Raw genomic sequence first — 20,817 nt, 5'->3', positions numbered from 1 at the left:
CCAATCTGGTTAAGCCCCGCAGCTCAACTTTGGTGAATGAACCGTCACGCCGACTGCTTCGCTCTCCATTCCAACACAAAAGAAACCCCTCGACCTCAACTCATGGCAGGAACCAAACGATCCTGGGAAGGTAAAGCTGTCTGCGATCAGAACAACAACACACAGAAATCCGCAACAATGGAGGGAGCAGGCGTGGATGAGCCATCCGTCTCTACTCTTTCGATTTTTGAGACCTTCCGCGATGAGCTCGATCAGCACCATGATCGACGTGAGAGAGTTATCAAGACAAGCAGAGATATTACTGCTATGAGCAAGAAGATGTTCGTATCTTTCTTGATACACTATTGCTGGCTGGTTTTTAATGCTAACATGTCTATTTTTCTTTTAGCATCTTCTCGTTACAACGGTCAGACAGACTCCTTCCATGTACCGCGATTCCTAAACGAAAGAAAGTCGATTAACTGACTTGTTAAAACCCCTACAGTGTTCGAACGATAAATACGCCCATCCCTCCCTCCATCGCTAAAGAAACGAAAACCCGCTTCGACCAAATCCTCACCCTCTTCCGCAACGTCATCCCCGACGTCACCGGCATAAACAGCTGGCGATACCAGCGCCAAATCAGCGGCGCAATCCAAGAATTCATCGAAGCTCTCTCCTTCCACCACTACCTAGAAAATCAAACCCTCATAACTCTCGATGAAGTCAGGGCCCATTTGCCGCAGGGACTCCTCGTCACTGAAGAGGATTATGTCATGGGGCTGTTCGATTTGACAGGCGAGATGATGCGTTTCGCGATTACATCCTTATCGGCGGGTGGTCAGGCGAAGGATACGGACACAGACCAGGCGGGTGGTCATAATCTCCCGAAACTTCCGTCGTCTCAGGCCGGAATTGTTGTGGATCTTCGCGGGATGCGATCGTCATTTGAGTCGTTGACTGTCCCTCGTCGACATGCCATGTTTAAGGATATGTCCAAGAAGGTGGATGTCATGCAGAACAGCGTTGAGAAGGTGGAACGCGCTGCATATGGCATTTTGGTCCGTGGGAGTGAGCGGCCGTCTGGGTGGATGCCTGACCTTTCTGCGCCGGCTGATGTGGAAATATACTGAAGGAGTTATTTTCAGGGATTACGAATCGCAGTGTATGAGCATTTGGGGATGGGAGTTATGGCGTGTCTGAACTGTCATTTGCTTTGAATGAACTTGAAATGAGTTGGGCTACGTTTAGCATATGGCATAAAATACTGGATAATCGATGTATCTGGATGGTATGCTACATCACCCGTGCTTTAAAAATATGACGAAACATTCGATTGGAATGAAGTATAAACACAATGAATGACATTGATAACCAATTCGATCTCCTTGGATTCATCAAGCGATTCAATCGACATAACAATCAATCGAGAGAAACCAAGAAGCAGCGAATGAGAGAAACCCATATATCCACAAAACACCATTAGAAAGAAACGCCCATTTACCCATACTCATAACCATCAGCGCATACAGCGCAGCAACAACCCTTTTTAAACAGACGGGTTCCGTGGATCTTCATCCTCGGTCAGGATACCCTGGGAGATGAGCTCCTCGGGCTGTGGTCTATTCTGGATCTTGTGGTCGAGGGTATCAGCCAACATGTGCTTTTCGAGTTCGCGGGCGTGGGCTTGGAGAGCCGGGGCGGCGTTTGTAGATGGGAGGATATTTCCTATTCAGTATACCGTCAGTAGTGTTCTTTACTATTGAAGGTAATGAAGGGGGTTTGTAAAGAGTTGGGTGTGCTTGGCTACATACGCTCAACAAGCTCCTCACGATCGGGGCGACGTTCAATGTGTTTCTTGAGATCGTCTGACATACGCTGACGGGCGAGCTCCTGTCTCGCTGCCTGCAAGGATCTTTGCATATATAGTCAGCATAAACTTTTATTCTACCTAGTCTATAAGGCTTCTGTTCGTATCGAGTATTATGCAACAACGAAGTATGCATTGGTGTGTATGCGGGGTATAGGAGTAACTATAGAAAGTAGATAAATAACGTATAAAAGCAAACTTACGGAGCAACGTTCGTATCGAGAAGAATATGTTTCTCTTTCAGATCCTGCTGATCAGGACGATTCTGAAGATGCTTCTCGAGGGAGTTGCGTCTCTCGATGGATACAGAGAGCGGGGTCTCGTCGATGTTGGCAGTGGCCATGATGACAATGTGATTGGAGGAAGAATATCTCTGGACTGTAATTGCGACAGGAACAAAGCAAGTATTTCTGCCAGGGGAACTGGGATCGAGCTAAATATCAATAGCCAGGGAATGATAGAGATGGGACCAAACAAGACTGGGTGACGACGGAGAGAGGACGAGGAAGTCAAGTGATGCGCTGCGGAGGCAACGGGAGAGTTTCCACGGGACCCGGGGATGATGGCAGGCGGGGCAACGGGTGCCGCATGCAGCAGCAGAAGATGATGATCATCAGGAGTCAAGGAGATCAATAAGAATCAATTATCAGCAGCCTAGCAACTAGATCTCTATCCGTCTGAAAACACATGGTACGCAATTCCATCATATCCACAAAAAATAAACAAACTTGCAGAAGCATGAGCATCTCACTCTACCACCAGCGTTTCATCCACTCTCCTCCAGTTCAGACAACCCCAACCTGTTAAATAAAAGCAAGATGACAAGTAAAAAAAGGAAAGACCGCAATATGTTATTTTGTAGCTGCAGCATAGATATGTTGAAAAGCTAGTGGTGGAGCACCATGCCGGTTCAAAGCATGGTGGTTTCCTGGCGTCCCACGCGCAAGTAGTGGATTGGAAATGAAACAAACAGCCTATTCATTTCCGATAAGGAAATAAAAGGAAATCGCAAAGGCATGAGAGTAATCATCAGGATCCCACACCTGACACTCGGATTGTATCCGATTCCACGTAGTCATAGCCATTCTCTCTCGCACACCAGATGATTGGTCGAAGTTGGAATCGAGGCCGTGTCGTATTCGATTCGCTGTCGCCTGCCATTTATCTTTTCTTCGTATCCATGATGTCCATCTAGGCGAAACTCGACCATTTGGGCTCATCCATTGTCACAGTGTGAACAAATAGTTTGGCCAGTAGGCAGTTTGAGCAAGACGGGGTATTTTTTCTGCTTCGAATGACAACCGTGTTGTTCTAGTTTTGGATATTCGCAAAGGATCGGCCCGTTGATGTAGATGGTCAACGAACCCCGATTCTGCAATCAAGGAACCCAAAGCTTTCCTCCACGGCCACGGCTGCCACCACGGGCTGTGCCACGCGAAGAGGCACCCCGGCGGTTGGGACGAGATGCGCCTGCCAGACCACGAGCTGCTCCGGACTGTGTGCTGAGGTCGACAGTCGGCTGTTTGGGGGTCGGCCCCAGGGAACGACTGAAAGAGTTGGGGTCGATAGGCTGCGTTGGGATATCAACCGTGCTCTCCGCAGGCGGCGGTGCGGCAGCCTTCGAAGCAGCCGGTTTGCGATTGCTAGTGCCTCGGGCGCCCCCGCCTCTCGTTGCGCCCTTTCCGCGACCGCGAGGAACGAAGACCAACTCGTCTTCCTCACTCTCATCCTCGTAGGAAAGAAGCGTCTTTGGTTCGGTAGTTGTAGTTGCCTGTGTTTTCTCGACGTATTTGCAACGGTTTTTGTACTCTCTTTCCTCGTACTGGATGGAGGTTCGCAGCTGATGGATATTTTTAACCGCGACCCCAAATTTCTGGGCCCAAATCTGGGTGATCGGATCGTTCGACACTAGGATACAAGCCTTGGCTGCATTCGATGCATCCGGACCATTGTGAAGTCGCCAAAGAAGAGCGCTGAGCAGCGGTCGGATAACGGGGGGAACTATGGGAATGTTAGATCCCGAAGCGGATCGTCGATGCCCATTTGGTTGCTTCGTTTTGGTGTCCTTGGATCCTTCGCCGTTGGAAATCAAGTGATTGCTGGTACATTCGGGGCTGGTTCTGGAACTCCTTGAAGATGGGCGGGAGGCAGGAGCACTGTGTGTACCATTCGAGGTAATCGAAACTGCATCTGAGTCCTTCTTGAAGTTCAATTTGCTCAAAAGCATCTGCGAAAGATCATCCGTCGAAGCTCCATTCTTCTTGGCGTCCCTTTTCTTATCTCCAAATTTTCCCGACGGGATCTGGCCATTGACAATGTCGCCATTGAGCGCTTCAGGTTCCTCCTCAAATTCCGGCAGGAAGAATTTCTCCGCATCTTCCCAGCGCTCATATTGCTCCATCGGGCCCTGGAGGGCGATGCGCTCGGCAGTAACGTTGTCTTTTCCGGAGGTCACACGATCAAGGAAGCGGACTGCCTCACGGGCGTTGATGGCGGTTTGGGATCCGGCTTTTTTCAGCGCATGGAGGCGTTCAAGGGCTGAGGGAGGGGAAGGACCCGGTGAGCGAACGCGAAATCACGGCGTTTCAAAGAATGATCAACTTACTGTAGAGGGGAACAACAAGGGTGATGGCACCGTTTGTAGTCCATTTTTTTATTTCACTGATGTTGGTAGTCAAGGCCGTTTCATCCACGGCACAGTGGAAGACCTTGCGTCCGGCCGACATTATTCAAGGAGACAAGTCGACAGGAGAACGAGTATCGGTAGATCGAGATATAGGGGAGACAGCGCTTCCCTATACCAAACTGGAAGATGTGACGGCCGCGACTAAGCCGCAGTCGATATCAGCGGGATGCTGGAGCCCACGAAGGAGGTTTGGTTTGACGGAGGCGGAGAGATCTGGGAATGTGGGGGCAGTGGTATGAGGATGGATGACCGGACATCGGGAGGGAGGACGGAGTAACGAAGGGCTGGAGTAGAATAATGAAAGCAGCTCTACTCACAGCAGAAGACAGGCTCACAAAGAATATTCATACGTAGCATCTTGTTTTGAATGGTTCTGGAAGGAGAGCATTGATCTGGGGAATGGAACAGGCAGTGATGCAGGCAGCCTGCGATGAAGGGCGACTCGAAGCCGCGGAACGCCAAGCGAGGGTTGACTAAGCATGCAGTTATAATAATGCCAATTCCGTCAACAGAGAATAAAGAATATTGTTTTTTTTTTTTTTTTTTTTTTTTTTTTTTTTTTTTTTTTTTTTTTAATTCTATGTAAATCTAGGAGATGGAGAGTTGTCTCATCATATTCTATAGGAATACCAATAGACGGCGATCTGCCCATGAAAACAATCGCAGCAACGCATCTTCAAGAACGTGACGCAAGGGAAACCAAAAACCAAAAACCAAAGGTATGTCGTACAGGCGCTACGATATCATGACGTTCATCTCAGATGACTGCTTGCCCTTTGTTTAGGCAGTCTTCTTGATCAAGCCATCGGATTGCTTGACACGCTGTGCCCACTCACTGTTCGCAATACGTCAGCAGCCGATTTCAGAGTATTTTTAGACAAAGACAAGGCAGGTCAAAACTTACGTCCAGCTCCCATCGTACACTCGTCGGAGATTAGGTTGTCCATATTCGGCCTCGCCCAATGCGGTCTCAATGATGCTAGCTGTAACACCGCTGCCACAAGAGCTAATGATCGACTTGGAGGCATCGACTTCCCGGGCTTCAAAGATCTTTCGCAACTCGTCCGCAGGAAGATAGGTTTTGGTTTCAGGGTCAAGCAACTCTGGGAATGGCAAACTGATAGAGCCGGGAATATGTCCCGATGACAGACCAGCGCGCGGTTCAGGGTCCGTTCCCGCCCAGCGGCCTTGGGGACGTGCATCCAGGATCTCCACCTCTTTTGCGCCCTCTTTCCGATGCTCCTTGGCGATTTCTTTCAGTTCCAAGTAAGGAATAACAAGCTTTGAGTCGTAGGTGGGAAGGGCGTAGTTCGTCTTCTCAACCTGCGAAGGTTCGCCGGTTTCCGTTGGGTATCCTTCACGAACCCAGAGTCTGTAGTTATTTAGGACATGAACCTTGGGGTGTCCAAAAACCCTAAGGGTCCATCCTACACGGGGAGCGCTGAAAATTCCAAGCTCTTCGGTGTCATACACAACGATCTCATCGTCACGACGGATGCCCAATTCACTCATAGCTTCTGCGAACGTTTCACACGTAGGGAGCATATGGGGATAGGGAGAGTCACGGTCACTGACTCCATCGAGATCAAAGAAGCGGGCCTGTGGAATGCGATTCTTGCGAAAAACGTCGATTCCCTTGCGACCCTCGGGGTCGTTGGGCATAAACCATGCTGCGCAAAGAGGGACAACACGCGGGGCAGTTGAGATCTTGGTAGGAGGGTTCTTCTTGAGAGCTTCGTTTAGCTCTTTAGGAGTCACCAGGTAGGAAGATAGGGAACGGCATTGGCCTTGCTGTCGCACCAGTTGAGGGGCAGACATGGTCGAGCGGACGAGCCGAGTCGGTGAAAGACCAGAGGAACGGAAAGCCGCGAAAGCCATGGTCGCGGAAGCTTTAAAAGGGGGGGGGAATAGTAAGAAAGAAAGACAAGGTCGAAATTACATGCCGATAGGGTGATTTTAGTTAGAATTGAGTCATCCCCGGCAAGGGAGAGAGAACAGGAGCAATGACGATGGTGGAGATACGATGGCCGCGGGGAGCAGAAGCGCTGGGTTGAAATGCGGAGTCGGCGACCAGCCACTGCTGTGTTTTCGCCATGTGAGAAAAAAAACAGCAGGAAACAACGCTTATCATCGGGCTGCTCCACCTCTCACAGCGAATTTCTTTCCACTTTCTTTATCAGCATCGAGAGCAATTTCCAAGTCAAATATCTATTGACAATGAAGGTCACTATCAAGGAATGGAACGCGGTCGCAACCTGGCGTTGGGATATGCCCGAGGACGAGGTCTGCGGTATCTGTCGCGTCCAGTTCGACGGCACTTGTCCAACCTGCAAATTCCCCGGTGATGACTGTTCTCTACGTGAGTGGACTGGATTACTTGAGATGGGAATCTCATATTGACCACGGTGTCTCTGCTTCGCAGTTCTCGGAAAATGTGGACATTCATTTCATATGGTGCGATTGTGGAGCTCTATATCCTCATAGCGGGCTATATTGACTGATATGATTTTGACGATAGCATTGCCTTATGACATGGATTCAACAGGAAACCTCCAAAGGACTCTGTCCGATGTGCAGACAGAGTATGTATTCTTCAATTTGTATCATCATCCTAAATAAATTGCTGATGGTGCTGTAGAATTCGAGTGGAAGCAAAACGATGACGATGATGAGTGATATGCGACTTGATCATGGTGGAAAGGCGTTGAAGGTCCAATGTATATGATACCCTGTTTTCTGTGCCATTGATTCCATAATGAATGTATTATTATCAACTTTGAATAACTTCATCTTTGTGCCCAGTCGCCATCAGGCTATTTTACAGTATGAGGAGATAGTCACCTGACATATATATCGATAAGGAATGCAGATCAGCTGCCAGCTCCTTCTCCAACGACAACAACGCCGTGCTCATCTTCTATACTTTTCACCACTCAACCATGTAGCCTCGACCATTGGAGATGTCTCTTCCAAATCACACGTCACCTCCTTTATCTTCATCTTCCTCCAAGCAGTCCATCCGAGGTACTCTTGGATCGACAGCTCCGTCTCGCCCAAGACACATCGAACGACCCCCGACAGCACAACATATCGACAACGGCATACCTGCGGAACAACAGAGCCACGAAGCGGCAGAGACAACTGGATCAATACATTACGAGGAAGAAACAAACCATCGGGATAACTCACCGTCGTCGTCGCAGCAACAATTTCAACCGTTCTTCACCTTGATCGAGGACGCCGCTTCGTCCGAATACTACCACCCCACCGTTCACTACATTTTCTCTGACGATGACGCCGATATCGTAACAGAAGCAGCTTTACGATCGCTGGAAACAGGGCAGGATAGCTTTCCCTATTCCGCAAAGGGCTCTTCAAGACCAACGCGCGATCAGCAGCAAGAGGGCGAAGGCGAAGAGGACACATATGGACAGGACGGCGAGCTTTCAGGCTCGAGAAAGGAATCGTTACTCCCTCCTCCCATTCCAGGAGTGCGGGATAACTTCATCATTCTAGACGTGGAACCTACGTCTTTGGATGGCCAAGGAAATGGAGAAGCCGATCCCGGCCTCACAGCAGCAGCAGCAGGCACGAAGTCTATCTCGACATCACCTGCAACCCAAACACTACCGCAACCCCAACAACAACGACAATCGCAACCGCAACAACCACCTCCACAGTTTACGGTGACATCATCCAATAGCTTAACACCGGCATGGCAAGTCATGGGAACACAGCTAGTGCCAGCCCCGACCTTCGAGAATAGTGCATCCGGCGAGCAGCCTTCGAACGGTGGACTTATGCTGAAAATCCACGGCACGGCGGGATTGCCTCCGAACATAGCTAGCAAAGACAAAGACAAGGAGAAGGGCAGTCAACGATTGGAGGATATGATGGATCAGTTTGCAAAGCGCATGAGCGAACTTAGGCAGATCATCGATGTTGGAGAAGAAGGCCAGTCCACGGAAGAGGAGCGTCCCGATGAGCCACCTTCGGAGCAGCCTCAAGGAATCGAAAACAATGGAGAACTAGGTGAATTACCAGGTGTTGTTCAGGATGAAGTGGAGGGCGGAGGTCAAAACGGCTCCCCTGGTGAAGACGAGGCGTCTCATTTCTCAGACACAGCAGCATAAACATGGAGTCTGAGAATTGAGGAAACTGATCGAGCCAGTTACAAGACATCGAATCTAGGCTCACTGCCATAAATCATTTTGTCCTTGCCCACTACTGCCATCTGATCTGCAAAGAAGCATACGTAGAGGAAATCATACGAAACAAGTATTTTAAGTGGTGTCTGCCCAAAGACTAAGAGCATCAAATGATTACTTTCGATGACCTGGGATCACGAGAACCTAGCTTCAGGGTTGAATGATTCAAATGTGGCGAAACGTCGTGGTAGTAGAAAAAGGCAAATATCATATTTCAGATAGTATTCAAGAATGAACCAATGAATCACCAATACGCCAACGTACAACTTAATCAACCCATTGTACGGACTTGTCTCGAAAGACACCCAAAACGCCAACAAAAAGAAGCAACCACGGGGTATAGGCCTTCTGATAAATGCAAACAAAACACAAAACACAAAACACAAAACAAAGACACAATTCAGTGGCGTCACTAAAGTGCTCCACTAGAAGGGCGGCTTCTAAGTCTTCTTCCAGTCGAGCCTGTCGGAGGGACATTCTCTCTGCCTCCCATCATTCCAGCCATTTTTTTTGTTAATAGCTTTTGCGGAAGTTTGCCATCACCCACTGCCGAAGTGGAACAATGCCTTTTCGAGGGTGGCTGTTCCGAATCGTCTTCTTCCGCGACGGAATCGGCTTCCATGGATGGTCGCACCTTGGATGTCGACAGATCGGCAGCAGGGGATTCGCCATCGGTGTTATACCCGAGCGGTCTGGCGGCGACGTTTGCATCGACTTCCCTAAGGCCTGTGTTGGAAGGTGTGACGTTGGTTGGGGGAGGTGGTTGAGTCCGTACCTCATCCTCACCGTCGTTGTAGACAAAGCCTTTGGGCGGCGAACCAGAAGGAGAACTGTCAAGAGCAGACAGTTGATCATCACCATTGAATGGCAAAGCCGCGAGTTCTGTGGCTCCTCTCAATTTTGAAATAAGTGTATCATGCGGGTCCGTACGTGGCAATGTCGATGGATATTCGTAGTGTCGTTTCTGGGGTGTCACACCAGTAATGGTGTACTCTTTGATGGGTCTGCTCTGGATCTTGGAACGCAGTTCTGATAATGGTTTGCGGACTTCCTCGGACAAAGGCACGGTTGATTCATTCAGTCCTTGCCTCTGTTCGACGGCATCAACCTGAAGCTGACCAACCCGATCACCAAAGCCTTGCAACTGTTCGTGGACAGTCGAATACGACCGGCGAACATTGTCTGCCATGGTGTCCAGACTACCCAGATGGGCTTCATAGTAGCGGCCATTGTGGGACCGTGCTTTGGCCACGAAATCATCCAAAGCCTCCATCTGTTTACCCATGTCCTTCATCTGTGCATCCACAATGCGGACTGTTTCCTCGTGCACCGACTCAGTAGCTCTTTGAATAGACCCATTCCGTTGATTGAATACCTATCAAATTAGCACACATCCGTTAAATGAAGCTGTGAACATGCTTACCTCCCAGTCATTTTGCATCTTAGTCTTGATCTCATCCCGAGAGGCGTTGACATCCTTGGCAAATTGCTCAGACTTGAAGACCCACTCGTCGACATGGCGGTCGTATTGGGTAGTAGACTGTTCCAATAAGTCGCCCGAAGATGAGAGATCTGTGCGTAGGTGGTCGAACTTGCCCCTGAGGCGAGCAAACTGCTTTTGGCGGGATTCTTCCATCAGCGATTTGAACTGTGACAGAAGGGCTTCCCGTTCAGCCTCCGCAGTGGCATGTTCCTCTTCAAGGCTTTGGGTCAATTGAGATGAAGCCCTGCGGTTTGCCTCGACTGTCTGACGGTTGGCTTCCTGAACTTGCAGGCGCAATTTGTGGATCTCAGCCTTTTGTTCATCCAGGTGAGATACGACATTTTCAAACATGGACTTGAAGTCCTTGCCAAGGCTGCTATAAGATGAATGGAGCTAAATCTGTTAGTAACCGACGTATTGGAGAGAATGTATTCATGCTTACCTGAGCATGGAATTCAGAAAATTCGCCAATGACCTCTTTTGAGATGCGGGCCGCAGCTGCGGATAGGCCATTCAATCCGGCCCCAACCTTGCTCTTGACTTCTTCCCGTAGATCCTTGATTTCTTCTAGGACGTCATTCATCTCATCATGAGCACCTGAAGTTTGGGTCTTGGCCTCCGATTTTGCTTGATCAAAGGAGGATGTGAAAACTTGAAGCTGTGACTGGCTCGCTTGGAAGTTCCTCATCTCATTTTCGACGAATTGGCCGATCTTGCTGGACATATTTTCGACAAGCTGGGAGTGGTGCAACTGGAACTCCTCTACTCGGGCGTCAATTTGCGTAGTTACACCGGAGACCTCTGCCGTCGATCTTTGCCACGTTTCTTGGTTGAGAGTTTCGAGTTCAGCCTTGCGCTCCAATTTTGCATGCAGCCCATCAACATCCCCAACAGTTTCATCCAAAGTTGATAGAAGTCCTGTCCCAATGTCATGAAGATGTGCCTCTGTGTCTTCGTGAGCTTTCCGCAACATCTCTTCTTCTTCAAGAGTCGATTTTGTGTCTTTGAGAACGATTTCGGTTTTTTCGAGAACATCATTGGTGTCATTAAGCGCTGCTCGTGTCTCTTCGTTATCCTGCTTGAGTCCGTTGAAGTTGCTCGTTAAAGTAAAGAGTTCGTGGACCTTATTCCGCAGACTCGATTCCATCGATTCAATCTTCGCTCTTTGTTCCTCGTTAACAATCCTGCGAGATTCGCTCTCCATTGTCATCTGTTCGTATGCGTCTGGGGTCATATAGACACCGTTTCGGTGCCTTGTAGCAATAAGCTCGCCCTTCAGCTTCTCGATTTCAAAGGTAAATTCACGAAGCAGAGTCTTCTTCGACATTGTAGAATTTATCTGCGGTTTATTTCGGATGTTCTTCGCTCTGAATGCGTAATCCAAACTGGATATTGTTTCTTCAAGGTTGCTCCTTGAGGGCGAGATTGTGGCGATGATGCACGTTTTCGTTCGTCCACCAAGGGAATCTTGCAAAAGACGGGTGAGTTTCGACTCCCTGTATGGAATATGGGGACTTTTGTCGACAAGCGCATTGATAACCCGCCCCAATGTAAGCAAACTTTTGTTGATCAAGCCGGCCTCTGCTGCCCGCTTGTTTTCGGCACCGCTGCGTTGAATATTCTCACTGCCAGCCAAGTCGACCAGATTCAACTTCCCAGAGCTGATGTAGTCCTCCCCTGAATCCGTCGTTCGTTTGGTGTAGACGGTGATCGTAAAAACAGTGTGACTTCGCGAACTCAGATCGTTGCACTTGGTGGCAGCAACCTGTCGTTTATGGCTACCTTGCTGCAGTAACTTAATGCCGGACGTCGCGGATTCGATATATGTTTCTTCCATTCCCTGAACCACTGTGCTCACGTGGCCCTTTTTCGTCTCGTTTTCAAATATTTTCAACTTTGGGTTTTCTTCTGCTGACAGCAAGTCACGCAGATCCTCGTTATATAATTCGATGAACGAGCATTTCACGGTGCTCTCTGTGTCCTCGAGTTTGTGGAATAACGAATATAATACGCGCGGGATGATACCAGCATTGTCGGATAAGATTCCCAATGTGTCGGTCATATCGCCGGACATCGTATACGTCTTACCGGTTCCTGTTTGACCGTAGGCAAAAATGGTGCAGTTGTAACCGGCGAGCATCTGACTGCGTTAGCTAGACGGTTATTTCACCCGTTGTAGACATGAATTACCTCATTAACAATGGGAAGAACGACATCTTCGTAGACAATAGTCTGATCCGCAGCTGGCGAAAAGACTTTATCGAAACTGTATGTCTTGTTCGACACCGCGTTTGGTCCCATTGACAACTCTACCGTCTTTCCCTTGACACCTTCAGTCGCTACCACCACACCACTATTCTCTTTGATTTCCCTGTCATTTCGTCCCCGGCATCGCACGACTACATGGATACTGGTATCCTCGTTGACTCCGCGTTCGTAATCTCTTTCCTTTCGTTTGCTAATCACGCTCGCCGGCTCGCTCGGTAATTTTGATCCGCGCAGTCCACTGGCAGTCGGCGGTCTCATCGCAGTCGCAGGTGAGTCCGATCTTTGGGTTGCTGTTGAGCCCCTCCGTCGCGTCGTTGGCCGTGTTGTTGTTGCTGTTGTTCTTCTCGTCGGCAAGCCCGAGGCAGGCCGTTGGGCGCCGGCCATGATTACAACTTTTGGCGTGCCAAATTTTCTTGTAAATTATTAGTAGTAACACGCAGTAACAAATTCGCGATTGTCGCGAGTCAATGCGCGACGAAGATAAGCGGCTGTGGTTTTGTTGGGGTTGTCGTAAAATTAAGTGGTGGTGGATGTTATGTTCGGGAGTCTCAAAATGGAAAATGTAAACAAACTGGAAGCCCCCGTCGCCGTGCACGTGCCGCCAAGTGGTCCCGACTTTAGGGGGTCATGCTCTCCTCTCACATGATACTATGCGCTCATCGCTATCTGGCCGCCATTCCTGCTGACTATCTGGGCCATCCGACATCTTTTCTATCAAGATTAATAGATAACCTCGTTTGTGACTTCAAACTGTCATCTAGAATCCACCCCTTGACGACGCTGGTTGTACTGTTGCAGTTTGAATTGATACATGGGCCATCGTCTCCCTCCTAATCAGCCCTGAGAACGGGCCGGAGATCATCATGACAGCTTCCAAGACTCCGACACAAGCCCAGGTCTTCCCGGGCAAGGGCCTGGGGTTCATAAGCATGTTTTCTCATAATCTGTCCCCAGTTTTCAAGTGTGGCTGACTGTAGGATAGCTCTCGGTGCTTCACTTCACAATGTTTTGAGCCGAGTTAAATCCCATCCACAGTCCTACCCCGCTATCGATATTGCCTACTCCTCTTCGGACCCTCTACGCAAGCCCGTGACTCTACAACTGCCCTCTAATGGTCTTCGTCTACGTTTCGATGGCCCTGACCAGAGGCTGCGGCTGATAGAAGTACTAGACTTCTCCAAAATCACTCTAGTCTACAAGAATCAAGAAGTGCTCAAAGGAGTGAAGCCACAAGAGCAATCACCTTCTCAGCAGGGCCCCAGTTTCCGCCATGTCTACAACCGCCTTTTTGGTCCATCATACCCAGGCGAATACGTACCTCCACCATCTAACACTCCGTACGGCACATACGTGTTATCATATCCTGGGATCGCCTTTTCTTTTCCGCTACAGAATTCCGCATGGTCTGACCAGTGTGACTTTGTGGCATTACTCTCTTCATCGGCAGCATTACCAGCCACGTCAATGGCGATATTCCAAGGCCCTTCTTGGCCAGATGTTCGAGCTAAATTGTTCACACAGCAGCCCCAGTATCCCCGCTCACCGGCACTAGCGGGTAAAAATAGAGAGTCTGCCTCCGATGAGATTGAAGAGTTCAACATATTTGGTGCGGGCAAGATCGAAGTGGTTCGAAGATCAAATCCTCCGGCCTACATTACCCTATCCGAAACAACACCCCAAGATTTAATCGCTGAATTTGGACCACCGGACGCTATATATCGTAAGAATGATCGGAGAATATCAATCCATCGTGCTGCAGGCAGCGGCGGTGGTGCTGATCATCTTCACATGAGTCCATCTCCAGGTAGAGGGATTGACGTTGCCGATACAGATCAATCTTCAAACAATAGTGTGACTGATGATTCAGATGAGGAGGTTTCCCAGGCCAGTGCTCTGGACCCCGCCTCGTTGCCGACAGAATCCTTCTTCAACTATTTTCACCATGGCTTTGATGCTTTTATCTCGTACCCCACCACACCCGGTCCTGCGTTCCCGGGTTCGGGGTTGTCGGACCCATCTCCCCCACCTCCTTCCTCCCAGTTGACTGTAACCAAGATCGTCTTACATGGCAACGTCCCAGGATCGTATCCTTTTAACCGTCACCGACGCAGTCGCTGGAACATCGGCTTCAACCCGTCAGGGGATTGTGTCACATCCGAGACCCCTTATGACGAGATCTCTGAACAACTCCGGAGCATTTGGAAGGGATCTTATGCAAGCGCTGCAGAAGAGCGTGCTCTGCAACGGCCCATGGTGTTGAACCGGGGCTGGGGCGACAGCCCTGAAAGTAGTGTCGAGTTTCTCGGTGGATGGGAAGAAAGTACTGGCAGAGGACATAGAGCGGGCCCTGATGGACAAGATGGAGGTCTTGGGAATACGGAGTTATTTGGATTCCCTGGGCTCCTCTTTGAAGTGATGAAGAACGGCGCTGTGAGCTGCTTGACGATATATTAGACCGTGCAGTGTTTCAGTAACTAGGAGTTCGGGCGGTAGCGTGTATCTAATTCTGTGCTATATGCTGCATGATAATTCAATATAATGATGGGCAACTTTCTTAATGAAACCCAATATCCCATTTAGTGATGAGCATCTCGACTTGAATTTATTTCGGATTGTGTAATTTATCGATGTTTCTTAATTACTCGTAATATTGGAGAAAACACCGAATTCTGTCTTGTAAATGGTAACAATGTGTAATGTTACCCGCACCAATTGCATCTCCGAATCTGAGCATCCATTTCCGCTCGCTCATCAACTTGGTCTTCCAACTCAATTGAACTTCCTTCGAGGCAGGACATGCTCCAGCGGTAGTATGCCGGAACTGCCGCGGTCGATCGCTCGGTCCTGGTCGTCGACACTCAAGCTCCCCAAGTCGACGTTCCCCGCACGCGTGTCGCCGGCCGACCAGACGAAATACCTTCAACGATGCACCGACGACCTCTACGCCTGGCAACGCCATGAAAGACCTGCGGAAAAGCCATTCGTTTTACACGATGGGCCTCCGTATGCGAACGGAGACCTCCATGTTGGACATGCACTGAATAAGGTTCTTAAGGATATCATCTGCCGTGTGCAGCTGGGATTGGGGAAAAGAGTGCGCTATGTCCCCGGCTGGGACTGCCATGGCCTTCCCATTGAACTCAAGGCATTGCAAGGACAGAAGGAATTGGGCGCGACAGATGGATCGGTCAGTGCTGCTGTGATCCGGAAGGCTGCGCGAAAACTTGCAGGAAAGACAGTCAAAGAACAGATGAAAGGGTTTCGCCGATTCGCTGTTATGGCTGATTGGGAGAATCACTGGAAGACCATGGACAAGAGTTTTGAAAAGAGACAACTCGGTGTTTTTCGGGAAATGGTTGACAAGGGCTTGATTTATCGGAGATTCAAACCCGTTTACTGGTCCCCATCTACTGGCACGGCACTTGCGGAAGCAGAACTGGAATACAAGGATGACCATGTTTCTACGGCTGCTTTGGTCAAGTTTCCCATCGTTACGCTTCCCTCTCGCCTGGCTGAAGACCCTTTGCTTAAGAATCAAGATATCAATGCTGTTATTTGGACTACCACCCCCTGGACACTCCCCTCAAACGCCGTTATCGCAGTGCATGAGTCTTTGGACTACACCATTGTTCGGTCAGAGACACACGGTCATCTCCTTATTGCGCAATCCCGGTTAGAGTATCTTCAGAGCACACTGAATGAAGAGCTATCAGTTGTGATACCGTCTATCCTTGGTTCAGAACTCGCCGAACACACAACGTATCGACACATGTTCAAGGGACCAGATGCGGAAGTTCAGCCCATAATCGCTGCGGGTTTTGTTACTGCTGATTCTGGATCCGGTCTTGTTCACTGCGCGCCTGGACACGGTATGGATGATTATGAAGCCTGTGTTGCTCGAGGTATCCCTGCTTTCGCACCAGTCAACGATCATGGCGAGTTCACCGACAAAGCGATGCCTAGCGACCCATCTAGGTTGAGCGGCAAAAACGTTCTTACTGAAGGAAACTCTGCTGTGCTGGAATATGTTGAAAGCAAGGGCCAACTCCTTGCCAAACATCGTTACCAGCACAAATATCCCTATGACTGGAGATCAAAACTTCCTATCATCATCCGTGCTACCGAACAATGGTTTGCTGATGTGGCCGATATCCGTGGGAGTGCAGTCAAGGCCTTGGAAGATGTTCGGTTCTTCCCTACCACTGGAAAGCAACGGCTAGAGAACTTTGTAAAGAACAGAAGCGAATGGTGTATTTCTCGCCAGCGGGCTTGGGGTGTTCCTATACCTGCTCTCTACCATCGTGGCACAGGCGAAGCTGTACTTACTCGGGATAGTGTTTCGCATATCATGGCGGTTATTGATGAACGTGGTGTGGATGCCTGGTGGACGGACGATGCAAATGACACTGCGTGGATTCCTGAATCCTTACAGGAGGCATCCGGGCCTGGCTACAGACGTGGAACTGATACCATGGATGTCTGGTTCGATAGCGGCACTAGCTGGACGGAAATTGGAACTTCTGCCCACAGTGATGGCTATCCGGCAGACGTCTACCTGGAGGGCACTGACCAACACCGTGGATGGTTCCAGTCGGGGCTTCTCACATTCATTGCTCATCAGCTTGCATCTGGCCAGGAAGCTGCGCCTCGTGCCCCTTTCAAGAACCTTATCACTCATGGCTTCACCCTTGATGAAGATGGCCGCAAAATGAGCAAGTCTATTGGCAATGTGGTGCACCCACAATCCATCATGGATGGAACCCTCCTACCTCCACTCAAGCCAAGGAAAGGCAAAGGAAAGAAGCAACCGGAGAACCAAGCCCCTGTGTACGATGCGCTTGGTCCCGATGCGCTTCGTATGTGGGTTGCAAGCAGCGATTACACGCGTGATGTTGTTATTGGAAAGCAGGTACTTCAAACCGTCAACACAAGTTTACACAAGTTTCGTGTGACCTTCAAGGTTCTGCTGGGTGCGCTTTCGGACTTCCACCCGGACCATCTGCTCCCGTATGATCAGCTGCAAAAGGTTGACCAGATTGCCCTTTTGCACCTCTCTGAGATGGTCCTCAGCTGCCAGAAGGCTTGCGAGAACTTTGAGTTCTACAGAGCCATGAATTCTATGAACCGATGGGCCAACCTTGAATTCTCGGCATTCTACATGGAGGCCATCAAAGATAGACTCTACACGTATGGAGAGAACAGCGCCAGCAGACGTGCTGCGCAAACGACGCTGTTCCATGTCTACTGTCATCTCCAAGAGGTTCTTGCTCCTATCACTCCCATGCTAGTAGAAGAAACGTGGGAGCACACACCGGAAGCAATCCGGTCCTACTGCGAACATCCTCTGAAGCGCGTCGTTGCTGCACCCGCGTCCGAATGGCAGAACTCATCGCTCGAGGCTGATTACCAAAACATCGTTGCCATTAATTCGGTTGTCAAGAATGTGCAGGAAATTGCTCGTGGCAAGAAACAGCTGGGATCTTCTTTGCAATCCTTCGTTCATATCGCTCTTCCTGAGGGCACATCAGCCGATTCCGTTTTCCACCGTTACCTTTCCGAACTGCCTGACTTGTTTGTGGTTTCGTCCGTGACCATTGGCACACACGGTGAGCCCACTTCAGCCGCAATTGCGGACGCAGAATGGCAATATACCGAAACGGTAGAACTCCCTGACGGGCAGAAAGGCAGTGTGTCTATCTACGCTCCGCAGGCTTCCAAGTGCCCTCGATGCTGGCGCTACGCTGTCCCGGAACCCCCGGCAGCTGAAGAGATGCTCTGCGACCGCTGCGAAGAAGTTGTTCAAGAGCTTGATGCATCCACTGGCAAGACTGAGGCAGCCTAACGGGGCTGAAGTAGGACTACATGGAACATTCTTCATACTCCCCTGTACCATAATTTTGGATCTAAACCTAAACTCTTTGTATTATAAAATGTAGCGAAATATACACACATTTACTCCATATTACCAAGGAATACGGGTTTAATAATGCTCATAATGAACTCATTTCTAGTCGTGGTCCGGACCATCGTCATCGTTGTGGCAACCTCGCCGAGTGCGGAATCATCACCAACCAGCATCCACAACCAGCACAACATCTTGAATCGATCCAGAGTTAGCTCGCGTCAAAGATAATTCAGCTGTAACGTTTCTGCTGGCCATATGACAGCCTTGAATATGGTCTGGCAGAGCTCACCCGACTGCTATCCCGTAACGTCATTCAACCGCACTTCAATGACGACAACACCGAGGTCAGCATGACGACGGTCTCCAGGACCAGCCGAATAAGATGACGCCTACGAATGTCAATGCAATATATGGACTGGACTTCATGGCAGTCTATGATGATATGCCGTGAATTCTAGTGTCTATTTTATATTCATTATTAGCATTCCTATTCCCAACATTATTGCTTAATTCTGATTTCCTCTGCGCAACTGTCTATAATATATCCCCCTATCGATATTGACTGCAACATCCACCAAAATGATTATTGAGAGCAAAATCCCCCCTGTTCCTCCGATTCCAACTCAAACTTCGATTTCCCCCATTCCAACTGTCGTTCCCGGCAATACTCCGGTCTACCAGGAGCTTCATGGAACAGGGCATCGGACATTATGGTATGTTTCTTATACGGTTTTGTTGCAGTGACTCGCGACAGCTAACAATTCAACCCTTCTAGGGTCGTTGCTATTCTCATGGGCATCTCGTCCCTCGTTTTCTACACTCTTAGTGCCCGAGCACCATTGGTATGTCAATCCTCAAAACTGACGCAGAAAGAAAGACACTAACCTCTTCCCCTCAGCCCAAACGCGTCTTCCACACTCTGATCTCCATCTCGACCACCGTCTCTTTCATCGTCTACCTCGCCCTAGCCACCGGACAAGGCATATCCTGGAAACACGACTCAATCATCGAGAAACACGAACATGTCCCAGACACCACACGCGACTTTTTCCGCCAGGTGTTCTGGCTGCGCTACGTGAACTGGTTCCTCACCGAGCCACTCACTCTGATCAATTTGACATTGCTGTCCGGTCTCCCTGGTGCTCACTTGCTCGTCGCCATCGTCGCAGACTACGTGATGCTCAGTTCTGGCATTCTGGGAACATATGCCGGTCACACGCCTGCCCGATGGGTCTGGTTCACTGTCAGCGCTCTGGGATATCTGACTTTGATTTATCAAGTTGGTATTCACGGATCCAAGGCTGTGAGCAACAAGGATACCCAGACTAGACGTTTCTTTGGATCCTACGTTGGGGTGACTTTGTTGGTGAAGGTTCTTTACCCAATGTACGTCTGACAATCCATTTCATTTGAATCAGTGCTAATTATATCAGCGCCATCGCGGCTGGCAGCCTCTCTTTGAAGATGAACATCGACGGCGAGAGTGTCCTATTCGCCATTTATGATATCTTCACTCAGGGAATCCTCGGATACTGGCTTCTCATCGCCCACAACAGCGCTTCGGGGGTGTAAGTACACCGTCACGTCATGATATACGGTATTGGTCAATACTAATTCCAATCACAGCACTTCCCACGTCGACGGGTTCTGGTCTCGTGGAACGGGCACCGAAGGAGCAATTCGCATCGAGGAAGAAGGAGCTTAGAGCTTCTCGTTCTGAAGGGATTAAAGTCAACTACAATCCCTACTTGCGAAAAGGTCGTGATTTCATGGCCCGGATCCAGGCCATTTACTTGACTTGGTAACCGAAGAAGGACAAGCACAACAAACCAACAAATTGATAATTATGCAATTTGAAAACAAGGTTTAGATTGATGAACATCAAGGAAGGATATCTATCTTTCAATTTGAAAGTGTACAGCGATTTATGAGCTGCCGTTTTAAGGGATCATTCTTTGCGGGTATGGTAATCTCGGAGTTCAGGGAGTATTCTGAAAACGTTACAGATTGAATTAGTTTTAAAAATATTAAATATAATTTCCATTTTCTATCTGACCTATTTCTAGCATGGTTTAATAAAAAACCTTGTAGGTTAAAACCTAGCCTGGCGATACTAAAGCCATACAAGGCGACCCGGCCTTTTACGCCGAAGAAATCATCATACAAGAGAAACATTTTATTAAAGTTATATTTTACATGTGCTCCATTTATCATGATCATTCGACAGATCTTGTTTCTGTAAACATGAAAAATATCATAAACATGAAAAATATCATAAATCCAAGCATCGTAGCCCTAAACATAAATCGTAGATTCGTTGGGATACCCGCGGCGTCGAGAATCCTGGTTCCCATCCTTTCTCATCCTTACTTCTTTTCCTGGTTTTTTTTTTTTTTTTTTTTTTTTTTTTTTTTTTTT

At 49.0% G+C, this 20,817-nt stretch overlaps 9 protein-coding genes across 9 annotated transcripts; 5 read left to right on the top strand and 4 right to left on the bottom strand.

Annotated features, from left to right (window-relative positions):
* Positions 1 to 102: 102 nt before the first annotated feature.
* ASPWEDRAFT_173902 (translin family protein) lies at positions 103 to 1,112 on the top strand (the record flags this gene model as incomplete). Its single annotated transcript, XM_040831147.1, has 3 exons — positions 103 to 320; positions 389 to 406; positions 485 to 1,112. 3 exons carry the CDS (start codon positions 103 to 105, stop codon positions 1,110 to 1,112), a joined length of 864 nt encoding a protein of 287 aa, XP_040688163.1.
* A 416-nt stretch (positions 1,113 to 1,528) lies between these two features.
* Positions 1,529 to 2,192, bottom strand: ASPWEDRAFT_52700 (RPEL repeat-containing protein; the record flags this gene model as incomplete). Its single annotated transcript, XM_040837779.1, has 3 exons — positions 1,529 to 1,707; positions 1,794 to 1,894; positions 2,053 to 2,192. The coding sequence occupies 3 exons, from the start codon at positions 2,190 to 2,192 to the stop codon at positions 1,529 to 1,531; spliced, it is 420 nt and encodes a 139-aa protein (XP_040688162.1).
* Positions 2,193 to 3,227: 1,035 nt separating this feature from the next.
* On the bottom strand, positions 3,228 to 4,575 carry ASPWEDRAFT_173900 (uncharacterized protein; the record flags this gene model as incomplete). The annotated part of the gene is made up of 2 exons (XM_040831146.1): positions 3,228 to 4,387; positions 4,455 to 4,575. 2 exons carry the CDS (start codon positions 4,573 to 4,575, stop codon positions 3,228 to 3,230), a joined length of 1,281 nt encoding a protein of 426 aa, XP_040688161.1.
* Positions 4,576 to 5,132: 557 nt separating this feature from the next.
* On the bottom strand, positions 5,133 to 6,577 carry ASPWEDRAFT_42491 (sulfurtransferase). Its single transcript, XM_040835789.1, has 2 exons — positions 5,440 to 6,577; positions 5,133 to 5,370 (listed from the first exon to the last, which is right to left on the bottom strand). The coding sequence occupies exons 1-2, from the start codon at positions 6,411 to 6,413 to the stop codon at positions 5,316 to 5,318; spliced, it is 1,029 nt and encodes a 342-aa protein (XP_040688160.1). The 5' UTR covers positions 6,414 to 6,577; the 3' UTR covers positions 5,133 to 5,315.
* Positions 6,578 to 6,752: 175 nt separating this feature from the next.
* Positions 6,753 to 7,211, top strand: ASPWEDRAFT_114179 (anaphase promoting complex subunit 11; the record flags this gene model as incomplete). The annotated part of the gene is made up of 4 exons (XM_040828472.1): positions 6,753 to 6,894; positions 6,958 to 6,989; positions 7,054 to 7,117; positions 7,174 to 7,211. 4 exons carry the CDS (start codon positions 6,753 to 6,755, stop codon positions 7,209 to 7,211), a joined length of 276 nt encoding a protein of 91 aa, XP_040688159.1.
* Positions 7,212 to 7,495: 284 nt separating this feature from the next.
* Positions 7,496 to 8,668, top strand: ASPWEDRAFT_29623 (uncharacterized protein; the record flags this gene model as incomplete). Its single annotated transcript, XM_040833308.1, has 1 exon — positions 7,496 to 8,668. One exon carries the CDS (start codon positions 7,496 to 7,498, stop codon positions 8,666 to 8,668), a length of 1,173 nt encoding a protein of 390 aa, XP_040688158.1.
* A 487-nt stretch (positions 8,669 to 9,155) lies between these two features.
* On the bottom strand, positions 9,156 to 12,878 carry ASPWEDRAFT_112526 (putative kinesin family protein (BimC); the record flags this gene model as incomplete). The annotated part of the gene is made up of 4 exons (XM_040828333.1): positions 9,156 to 10,118; positions 10,167 to 10,619; positions 10,669 to 12,366; positions 12,417 to 12,878. The coding sequence occupies 4 exons, from the start codon at positions 12,876 to 12,878 to the stop codon at positions 9,156 to 9,158; spliced, it is 3,576 nt and encodes a 1,191-aa protein (XP_040688157.1).
* A 467-nt stretch (positions 12,879 to 13,345) lies between these two features.
* On the top strand, positions 13,346 to 18,464 carry ASPWEDRAFT_60850 (isoleucine--tRNA ligase ISM1). Its single transcript, XM_040838538.1, has 3 exons — positions 13,346 to 13,425; positions 13,472 to 14,924; positions 15,226 to 18,464. The coding sequence occupies exons 1-3, from the start codon at positions 13,358 to 13,360 to the stop codon at positions 18,334 to 18,336; spliced, it is 4,632 nt and encodes a 1,543-aa protein (XP_040688156.1). The 5' UTR covers positions 13,346 to 13,357; the 3' UTR covers positions 18,337 to 18,464.
* Positions 18,465 to 18,573: 109 nt separating this feature from the next.
* On the top strand, positions 18,574 to 20,455 carry ASPWEDRAFT_42481 (opsin family protein). Its single transcript, XM_040835788.1, has 5 exons — positions 18,574 to 19,112; positions 19,175 to 19,241; positions 19,298 to 19,785; positions 19,833 to 19,967; positions 20,026 to 20,455. Exons 1-5 carry the CDS (start codon positions 18,979 to 18,981, stop codon positions 20,102 to 20,104), a joined length of 903 nt encoding a protein of 300 aa, XP_040688155.1. The 5' UTR covers positions 18,574 to 18,978; the 3' UTR covers positions 20,105 to 20,455.
* The last annotated feature ends 362 nt before the right edge of the window (positions 20,456 to 20,817 follow it).

The sequence above is a fragment of the Aspergillus wentii genome, assembly GCF_001890725.1.
Source record: "Aspergillus wentii DTO 134E9 unplaced genomic scaffold ASPWEscaffold_5, whole genome shotgun sequence".
NCBI classification, from domain to species: Eukaryota; Fungi; Ascomycota; class Eurotiomycetes; order Eurotiales; family Aspergillaceae; genus Aspergillus; species Aspergillus wentii.
Note: the sequence above shows the minus strand (reverse complement) of the source record. Positions and strands in the feature narration are given on the sequence as shown.

Coding starts and splice junctions, on each gene's coding strand:
- ASPWEDRAFT_42491 (XM_040835789.1), bottom strand. CDS start 6,413: ATGGCTTTCGCGGCTTTCCGTTCCTCTGGTCTTTCACCGACTCGGCTC. Junction 5,371..5,439: donor GTGTACGATGGGAGCTGGAC/GTAAGTTTTGAC, acceptor TATTGCGAACAG/TGAGTGGGCACAGCGTGTCA.
- ASPWEDRAFT_42481 (XM_040835788.1), top strand. CDS start 18,979: ATGATTATTGAGAGCAAAATCCCCCCTGTTCCTCCGATTCCAACTCAA. Junction 19,113..19,174: donor ACAGGGCATCGGACATTATG/GTATGTTTCTTA, acceptor CAACCCTTCTAG/GGTCGTTGCTATTCTCATGG. Junction 19,786..19,832: donor GTGAAGGTTCTTTACCCAAT/GTACGTCTGACA, acceptor TAATTATATCAG/CGCCATCGCGGCTGGCAGCC.
- ASPWEDRAFT_60850 (XM_040838538.1), top strand. CDS start 13,358: ATGACAGCTTCCAAGACTCCGACACAAGCCCAGGTCTTCCCGGGCAAG. Junction 13,426..13,471: donor GGCCTGGGGTTCATAAGCAT/GTTTTCTCATAA, acceptor GGCTGACTGTAG/GATAGCTCTCGGTGCTTCAC. Junction 14,925..15,225: donor AAGTGATGAAGAACGGCGCT/GTGAGCTGCTTG, acceptor TCCGAATCTGAG/CATCCATTTCCGCTCGCTCA.